We start from the raw sequence: 10,189 nt of genomic DNA on the forward strand, positions 1-10,189 counted from the left end.
ATGGATAAATGAATAGATGAATGAATGGATGAACAGATGAATGAATGGATGAACAGATGAATGAATGGATGAACAGATGAATGAACAGATGAATGAATGAATGAATAGATGAATGAATGGATGAACAGACGAATGAATGGATGAACAGATGAATGAATGAATGGATGAATGAATAGATGAATGGATGAACAGATGAATAAATTGATGAATGGACAGATCAATGAATGGATGATTAGATGAAGGGATGGATGGTTTGTTGGATGGATGGATGAACAGATGGATGAACACATGAATGAATGGATGAAAAGATGAATGAATGGCTGAACGGATAAATGAATAGATGAATGAATGGATGAACAGATGAATGAATGGCTGAATGGATAAATGAATAGATGAATGAATGGATGAACAGATGAATGAATGGATGAACAGATGAATGAATGGATGCAGTGTATCTTACCATCCCGGCCCTCCTGGCGATGACGGTGTGAAAATGTCCATCAGAAACCTTGATGGCGGTCATCAGTTTGTAGGTGCCGCCGCCCAGGTTGAAGGAGAAGCGCAGCCGCCCCTCGATGATCTCCAGAGCCAGGAACTCGGCCTTGTCTCCGGTCTGGTTGTCGTGGTTGTACATGAGCAGCGCGTCGCTCTGCAGGGTGGCGAACTTGATGTAGATGTAGTTGTTGTTGGGGTCCAGGGAGGGAAACTCCATGTAGGAGAGCTCCTCGAAGCCGTAGCTGTTGAGTTCACAGTGTTTGCCGAAAACCCCTGAGGACAAAACCAAAGACGTTGGACCGCAGCTACCTCGATCCTTGAAACACACACGTCTACGGTAGTTCCATGTCATTTTATGTAAACAAACAGAGGCCGGTATGAAATGACAGGTGGGGTCAGCCTTCGAACAGTTTGCTAAGATTACTCACCGAACGGACAGTGACAGAAATATCCATCCATCCGGTTCTGACACGACCCTCCGTTAAAACAGGGGTTACACTCACAGTGATTGATGATGGAGTCACAGGTTCTGCCTGAGTTCACAGAACAACACAAATCAAATGGATGGGGTGGCAAACGAACACAGTGAGACCATGAAGAGGAGCCATTTTAAACCGTCCTGCTGCCCTCGGGGCCAAACCATCCGTGAAGGTTTTATTTTAAACAGGGATCTTTTTGGGTCGTTTGGACCTGAGGGCAGCAGGATGGTTAAACCATCATAGCTGAGATATGCACTGCAAAAAATAAAAAATTAAATAAGAAACATTTCCAAATTATAGCTCATTTAAAAAAAAGGGGCGGGACTAAGTATGAGCCTGATATGACGTAGAATCATCCACTTTTTTGCACTTAAAATAAAATTAGATTAAAATAAAGATTGTTCTTGACTACAAATTAAACAGCATTCTGAAAAAATTCAAACATTACTTTTAGTTTTAAAACCTTGTCGATGAAACCGAAAAGGGGGCGCGATAAATGGGCGTGGTGTGATAAAGGACCGCCCACTTTTTAGCATTTTTAATTAAATTACATTAAAATAAAATTGTTCTTGACTTCAAATTAAACAACTTTCTTAAATAATTTAAACTGTACTTTTGGTTTTAAAAACTCATCAATGAACCCGTAAAAAGGGCTGGGACAAAGTATGGGCGGGGCATGACTAGGAACCGCCCACTTTTTAAAGTATTCTTTAAATTACATTTAAATTAAAGAGGCTTCTAAGCTACCAATAAACAACTTTACTAAGTATTTTAAATGTGACTTGATTTTACAACCTTGTCGATGAACTCGAACGTTTGTCAAACGTGGAATGTTCGCAAATAAATGCAAAAGTTATCCGAATTTTTTTTTTGTTTTGTTTTTGTGGCACTATATTATTTTTTATGCATTTTAACGTTAATTATTACAAATATAATTTACTTAAGTTTACCATAAAATTATCTTCATTATTTTTCTTATCTTCAAAATTTCTCCTTTACTGCACTGCTAATCAATCAATCAATCAATCAATCAATCAATCTCATTACTGATAAGTTTTATTGTACTTTTATTAAATTACTTCACATTAAATTATTGTATTTACTTTACTTATACTAAAATAAGAATGTTTAGGAGAATATTTAGGGTTTAAACTTTAAAAAAGCCATGTATAAGATCTCAGTTTTTACTTTGATTTGTGAGAAAAATGATAAATTGAATTTTTGTTCTGGTCAATACATGCTGTTTCTTTTCTACATAGAATTATTATTTTTAAAAGAGCTTAATAAACTGATAGTTTGTGTTTTAAAGCACCTAAACACCAAATATCAGCTGGTTCTTTGCATTAGGATGAATTTTTCTAACTCCAGGGTTTCAAATGCCGAAACAAACTCAATCATTCAACAGAATAAAGGCAAATAATAGTTAAATAACTGAATAATCAAGCTTTTATCTTGTTTAAATCGAGAAACTTTATTGTAGGTTTGAATTTAAATGAATTTATTTGTTTTGAATTAAAACCTTTTTCTGTCCACTGTTAATCTTTGAGTCTAAAGCTGAAGAGTTTGTTGTAAAACGATCTGATAGAACCCCAAACTTAAATCAAACTGTGTTGCTGTTTTTTTTTGCAGTGCAGAAACAGCTGAAATGCAGACAGAAACATGCTAAAGTTTTAACATCTCRATAAACAGCAGACATGAACGGCGCGTGGTGAAACAGAAACAAACTGACAATGAACTTCGGCGAACAAATAAAGAAGTAAACGAGATGAGCTGCTTAATGGAGATGGATTCAGCTGCCAGAGAGAAACAGTCGTGGAAAACAGGAAGCTGTGCGGTTCAGAGCGAGTTCATGAAAACTACTGTAAGTCAGTAGGTGCGTTTCTGCAGCGGGGCAATTCATCTTGATAAAAACCTAAAAGTTTGAGGCCATTTTTTATCCCGGTAATAAAAAGGGACAGTAATGACTCGACTTCAGGCTAATTGCCCTCTGCAGCGTGCTTTCAAAATGTCTTTCAGATGCTGAAGCCAGACCTTGAATATTACACAGGGTCCACATGATTGTTCTAAGTATTTCCACTTAAAATCCACTCCTCTTTTATCGGAGCCAATAACGCTGTGTGTTCATAACCTGATTGGATCTTTTATAAAGCCGCTCGTTTGTCAAACCAGATGAAAACGGAGCCAAATGAGAAATCCACGACTGAGAAAGGAGGCTGTGTGTGGCCGGAGCCGCACAAAGGACGGGACTGAACCGTGAAGCAGCTTCTGATCATCCTTTTTTATTAAAACAAACTCAGCGGGCTGATGCGGATCCCAGCTGATACCCCACAACAAGCAACCTGAAGTCCAGACTGTTTTCTTGGCAGCTCGGCTCCTGGAAATATCCAGGAGCAAATATTTTCCTTGGCTCGACGTTTGTGCGTGACTGTGTTATCATCTGTGCGAGCGGCCCTGACATCATTTTTCCAGTTTAAACGAAAAGAAAAACAAAAGAAACGGCTCCTGGCGTGTGTCGTACCTGTAAATCCAGATTTGCAGAGACAGTTGAAGCCGCCGGGGAAGTTCTGGCACAGCGCCCCATTCTTGCAGGGGTTGGAGAGGCACTCGTTGACGTCCCTCTCGCAGGCCATCCCGGTGAAGCCCTCGGGACAGGTGCAGGAGAACCCGCCCACCAGGTTGTGGCAGGTGCCGGCGTTGTGGCAGGGCGATGGAAGGCACTCGTCCACGTCGGTCTCGCACAGCGCCCCGGCGTAGCCCGGCCTGCAGCTGCAGGCGTACGGCTGCAGCGGGTGGTTGGAGACGAGGATCACGGGGACGCTCTCCTCCGTCTTCATGTCAAGGCCGACGGTGAGGCGCCGCTTGCAGCTGCCGCCGTTCTGGCAGGGGCTACGCACGCAGGGGTCGTAGTCCACGGCGTCTATTTGCACGCCGCTCTGTCTGTGCAGGACGTCTTTGATGCTCTGGAAGAATGTGGCCACGCCGCTGGGGCTCACATACTGCCCATGGCCCCGCTTCACGGCCGCCATCAGGAATGTCTGGTTGTTGAGCTCGAACGCGCCGTACAGCAGCACCCCGGTCCCGAGCCCCGCCAGCTGAGAGTTGGCGATGCGCAGGAAGCTGAGGTAGTGGTTGGTGAGGAAGCTTCGCACCCCGTCAGAGTGGATCCGGATGAGGATGCTGTTGTCCACGGTGGCGTTGTTGAAGCCCATGAAAACAACTCTGGCCGTGTTGCTGACTGAACCGTGGAGGCCGTCGCTGCTGCGGACCGTCAGCTCGAACGTTCCGTCCGCCGACCGGGGCTTGGAGCTGAGGTTGCAGGTTCCGGTCGGGATGGTAAACAGACCGGACGAGGGCGGGATCAGGGAGCAGTGGAACCGGTCGTGGATGTCAGGGTCTTGAGGTTTGACATCTCCTAATGAGCCTCCAGGAAACGTGTTGCCGAAGTAGTGCACCAGTATTTCCATGGACCGCGGCTCCGAGGGGTTGTCGTTCTGGTCGTTTACTTTGACGTGAACGGTTCCTGTGGAGGACATCTGAGGCACGCCGGAGTCCTTAATCACAACGTAGAGGTAGAAGTCGCTAATCTGTTCTCTATCTATCTCCCGGCTGGTGGTTAATGCCCCGGCTGAACTGAGGCTGAAGTAGCTGTTGGCAGAGCCAGAACTCAGGAGGCTGTACAGAAACGGGCCTTGGTTGGGGGGTAAATCCGGGTCGGAGGCTGTCAGGGTTGTAACTGTAGATCCGGCTCTCTGGTTCTCCATTACCTCTGCATACGTAGTTGTCAAGGTCGGGCCATTATCGTTGATGTCTTCTAAGTTTACGATGACGGTGGTGCTTCCAGTGGCGGGAGGGGAGCCGGTGTCTACGGCCAGAATGGTCAGATTGTACATTGGAGTCGTCTCACGGTCCAGCTCCGCGGCCACGGACAGCTGGCCCGTTTTGGCATTTATCGTGAAAACATTTTTGTCGAATTCAGGAGCGATGGAGTAAGAAAACCTGCTCCAGCTGGGGACAGAGTCCGAGTCCTCAGCGCTCACGAAGGTGACAAGGCTGCCAGGCGACAGACCTTCGCTGACCTGCACGTCGTACAGGTCCTGGGTGAAAACGGGTGGGTCGTTGGCGTCGAGGACGGTGATATTCACATACACCTCATCGATATCTGCCCCACGGATGCTTCCTGCGTTCTTGGCCAAAACTTTCAGGGAGATCTTTTCCTCTTTCTCACGATCAAGAGTTCCTGTAACATAAATCTGACCGGTTCTCCGGTTGATGCCGAAGCCTTTCTTTCTGCTCGTTCCAAAGATGAGGTAGTGGACGACTCCGTCCTCTCCCTGGTCTCGATCGCTGGCGAATACTTCCCCGACAACTGTACCTTTTGGAGCAGCTTCAGAGATCTCAAAGTAGTACTGCTTGGACACAAAGCGGGGAACGTACTCATTGGCTCCCTTCAGCTGGATGTTGATGTTGGCGAAGCTGCAGCGCTCCTCGTCCGGGACGTTGAAGGCCTTCACCGTTAGGTGGTAGACCTGCTTTGCTTCGTAGTCCAGGAACCCCTGGGTGGTGACGGTGCCGGTGTTGGGGTCGATAACGAAGAGGTCGCTGTCGGAGGACTGGATCACGTAGGCCATGACGGCATTGGCTCCTGAGTCGCGATCCGTGGCGCTCATTTTGAGCACGGTCGTGCCACTGGGAACGTTCTCCTGCACGACAGGGAAGTACTCCTCGGGATCAAAGACGGGAGAGTTGTCGTTCACGTCGGTCACGTGGATGGTGACGGAGACGTAGCTGGTTTTTGCGATCCAGCCGCCGTCTGTGGCAGAAACTCTGAGCTCGTGTTGCTGCTTCTCTTCAAAGTCCAGCAGCTGAGCTAAAGATAAAACTCCAGTTTTGCTGTTTAATGCAAACAAACCTTTGTCGTTGCCTGAAGTGATGTTATAGGTGATGAGGCCGTTCATTTCTTTATCCTTGTCTCTGGCRGACAGAGTCCTTATTGCTGTTCCTACAGCAAGGCTTTCAGGTACAGTAGCTGTGATTTGGCTTTGTGAGAACTCAGGCGTGTGGTGGTTTTCCTCCGTGACGGCGATCCTGACTGTGGTCTGCGCTGACAGAGGAGGATTTCCTCTGTCGCTCGCGGTAACGTCAATGAGGAACATTTTGTTTATGTCAGATATGAGTGAAGCAGCAACACTAACCCAGCCACTTGTTTTGTCCAGTTTGAATTTACCAGAACTGTTCCCGCCTGTTATTTGGTACTCCACCTCAGAATTAAGGCCAAAGTCTTGTTTGTCCTGAGCGACAACTCTTATCAGCCTGGTGCCGACTTTGACACTTTTCGTGACCGGGGTGAAATAGCCAGGCGAGTCAAACTGAGGGGGGTTATCGTTGCTGTCTACGATGTTCACGATGACCGTGGTCTCGCTCATTAAAGGCTTGACGGCTCGGTCCGAGGCAGTGACGATGAAGCTGTGGCGGTTTATGTTCAAGCTGCTGGCGCCCGTGGAGTTCTGGTATTTCAGCTGCTGCTTCACAAACACCTCTCCGGTGCTGGCGTTGATTCTGAAGTACTCGGACTGGGATCGGATGAAGTAGAAGATTTTGCCGTTGACGCCCTCGTCGGGATCGGCAGCGGACACCCGCGTGACCAGGGAGCCCACCTCGGTGAGCTCAGGGTAGTCCAAGAAGTAAGACGGACGACTAAATCTGGGAGCGTTATCGTTGACGTCTGTGATGAATACGGTGACGTCGGTGCTCACGGTCCAGCCTGAGTCGTGGGCCGTCACTTTGACGATGTAATGGTCGGTGTCTTCCCTGTTGAGCGGCCTGCTGATCGTAATGTCTCCCGTGTTTGCATTGATATTGAATGGAAGGCTGGTATCCGTGATGGAATACCGGCTGACGGCGTTTGAACCGGCGTCCTCGTCTGTGGTTGTGACTCTGGTGACGGTGTAACCAACAGGAGCGTTTTCAGCCACCGTGGCACTGAATATCTTAGAAAACCTGGGAGCATTGTCGTTGAGGTCCAACACATTGACGAGGACTTTGACTGATGCGTTCTTTGGAGGCGAGCCACGGTCGGTGGCTTTCACTTTCAAAGTGTACATCGCCACCTTCTCTCGGTCTAGTGGCCTGGTGGTCCGTATTTCACCCGTGGCTCGATTGATGCTGAAGCTGTTCTCCTTGTTGCCGTCTGTGATGGCGTATTCCAGCTGTCCATTAGCACCGCTGTCCAGGTCGACGGCGGACACCATCAGAACGCGCTGAGGCGAAAGGTTCTCCAGTATCTCGGCATGAAAGGGATCCTTGTCGAACACCGGGTGGTTATCGTTCACATCCAGTAGAGTTATTTCTATTTTCTCGTAGGAGGAATACGGCGGGAAGCCCTGGTCTCTGGCCTCAATCCATAGCACGTACTTCTGAATGTGCTCGTAATCCAGCGGGTGCCTGATGGACAACTCTCCTGTTAGCTGGTCAATGTGAAAGGCGTAATCCAAGTTGCCGCTGGCGATGTAATATGACAATGGTCCGCCTCTCCTGGAGGAGCCCGTCACCACCGTGACAACATGGTTGTTGGGTTGGTTCTCAGGAAACGTGAATGCCCGCTCCTTCAGTTTGATGACAGGGAAGTTTCCTCCAGTGACGAAACGTACGGTCACTGTGGTCATGTCCGTTTTGGGGTTGGCTCCGCCGTCTTTCACTTGGACCGTGAGGGTAACCTCTGAGCTCCCGGTCAGCCTCTCGTTGGCTGTGATGGCGCCTCTCACAGGGTCGATCCTGAACCGCTCGGAGTTGCGCCCCATTAGGGAGTAGTGCAGTTGGGCGTTGGAACCAGAGTCCTCGTCGGTGACGGTCACGGCAAAGACCAAGGACCCTGAAAGTACAAAGAACATTTCATTTAACTTTTCTATACAAACCATGTCTAGGATCAGAGGACCATTCAGGGTTTGTTTACCAACCTGCCGCCGTGGAGGCGGGGATGTGCGTCACATACGGGTGGTGGTGGAAGCGCGGAGGGTTGTCGTTGATGTCGGCCACCGTCACGGACACCGTGGCTGAGCTGGACAAGCCCTCGGGCTGCCCTCCATCTGTTGCGACGACCAGCAGCTGGTAATTGGCCCGATCCTCTCGGTCCAGCAGGGAGCTGGTGATAATCTGTCCGGTGGCTGGGTTGATGGAGAACTGTCCGTGTCCTCCGCTCAGGCTGTAGCTGCAGGAAACAAACAGGACAGGCTTTAGATAGATTCCAATATACACGATGTGTTTGCTCTGAACCAGAGGTTCTCAACCCTGGTCCTCATGACGAGGTTCTCAACCCTGGTCCTCGTGACCCACTGTCCTGCATGTTTTAGATGTTTCCCTGCTTCAACACACCTGCTTAAAATAATGAGTGATTGACAGGCTAAAGAGGTAAATGCATATTTGAATCAGGTGTGTTGAAGCAGGTAAACAGCTAAAAGACCTCTGATYTAATCAGAGTTGATTTGGTAGAGTTGATGTAGCAGTGGTTGACAGGATATATTGTGTAAATTGGGCAGAATTCCCAACTATCTGCTGGATATTTAGTTCAACAGTGCTTCCCAACATGGGGCGCCAAAGAGCAGAGCTGTAAAATAACTAAGTACAAATACTTTCTTACTATACTTAAGTAGAATTTTTGGGTATCTGTACTTTACTTGAGTAACTATATTTCAGCCTACTTTTTACTTCTACTTCTTACATTTTAAAAAAGACAAGAAGTAGAAAGTCGTTATTTTTATTTCATTTTTGCTTGTTTTCCTTCCAGCTTGTTATTGTAAAAAATAAATATTATTCATATAAACTGTGCTTCCTAGATAGAGTGAATTTAACTGTGGTTGGATGAGAAGTATAAATATATAAAACTCTGATACCGTATTAGTTTGTACACAAACAAATCATGTCACACTCCAGCAGGACATAATCATTAAAATAAAAGTACTGTATGTAGTACTGTGTGTAGAAGTATTTGTATTTCATGAATTATATTATTACATTTGGCCGCAGCCCTCAGATAGATTTTCATTTTGGGGAAAAGTTTTGTGCAGCCTTGATATATGTATATAAACTGAAACAATATCAGATACTCTAAGACTTTTACTCAAGTAATATTCCTAAAGGAGACTTTAACTTTTACCAAAGTAATTTTGTGGTAAGATGCTTGTACTTTTACTCAAGTATCATTTTTTGTGGTACTTTATACAACACTGTCAAAGAGCACATGGAGGCCATTAACCATGTCTGATCAGAGGTTGTGAAAATATCAATTTATTGATTGTGTATAGAAATCATCAAAACAAAATCTCTTCTTTTTTTCCTTTTACAAATAAAAGTTTGTAACTATTTATTTTATTCTTTCGATAAAGAGATAAAGGTTGAATGTGTCTTTGGKAGAGAGAGGCTCAGATTAGTAAGTAAAGAAAAAGTCTGAGGAAAATATGTTTGGAACCAGTGAATTAGTAAAGTAGACACTGTATGCACTAAAATAATCAAATATTTTGAATATCTCATGGTTTGCTCAGTTCGTCTACGTGGGTCAGAGCAGATAAGAAGAATAAATTCAAAATGAMCTGAGAGTAAACAGCGATGAAAACGGTCATTATATTTCATTGGTAAATGTATAAAATTACAATAAAGCTAAAGTTACAAAATCATATTTTTACTTATAAAACTGCTTGTAAAAAGTTTGATTTATTGACACTCTGTGTTTTTCCTGACATAATTCTCAGAAAACATCAAACTGAAAAAAGATGGTCGTCTCCGGCACATTTATTAAGGGTTTGTTTATATCGAATAACCTCTGACCTGTGCAATGCCATGCATGCAGGAAACTACGAATTTTAATAATTTCTAATCAGAAGACAGAAAATCTCCTCAACTCAAGCTGTTTCCTCAATTAAATGTTTAACTTTAATATGACTGTGATTATAGAAGAGTTTATAAAACGACCAAAACACATTAAAACTCCTCAGCACTGAGTCCGACCTGCAGGCTCTCAGATATAAACTGACACGTACATGTACACGCCACTGAGTATTTTGAAAAGGTTCGTAGAWGAGAAGCCCCCACCCCTCTTCTGGAAATGAAACGACAAATTGGAGAGGAACGTGTGAACTCTGAAAGAGCGAAGCACATTTGGACCTCGTCACCAGAATAAACCCTCCACAGATGCTTGTGGTCAGAAGTTGGTGAAGAAAAAAATA

General features: G+C 45.6%; 1 protein-coding gene across 1 annotated transcript in view; it reads right to left on the reverse strand.

The window, feature by feature from the left end:
• fat4 (FAT atypical cadherin 4) overlaps positions 1 to 10,189 on the reverse strand; it is a gene marked incomplete in the record, with an annotated part of 174,658 nt that overhangs the window by 20,241 nt on the left and 144,228 nt on the right. The window contains 4 exon segments of the mRNA XM_014023498.1: positions 461 to 768; positions 924 to 1,028; positions 3,493 to 7,842; positions 7,928 to 8,178. Of these exon segments, the coding sequence (XP_013878952.1) occupies positions 461 to 768; positions 924 to 1,028; positions 3,493 to 7,842; positions 7,928 to 8,178 (5,014 nt within the window).

Source organism: Austrofundulus limnaeus, unplaced genomic scaffold (assembly GCF_001266775.1).
Source record: "Austrofundulus limnaeus strain Quisiro unplaced genomic scaffold, Austrofundulus_limnaeus-1.0 Scaffold373, whole genome shotgun sequence".
In the NCBI taxonomy this organism is placed as follows: domain Eukaryota; kingdom Metazoa; phylum Chordata; class Actinopteri; order Cyprinodontiformes; family Rivulidae; genus Austrofundulus; species Austrofundulus limnaeus.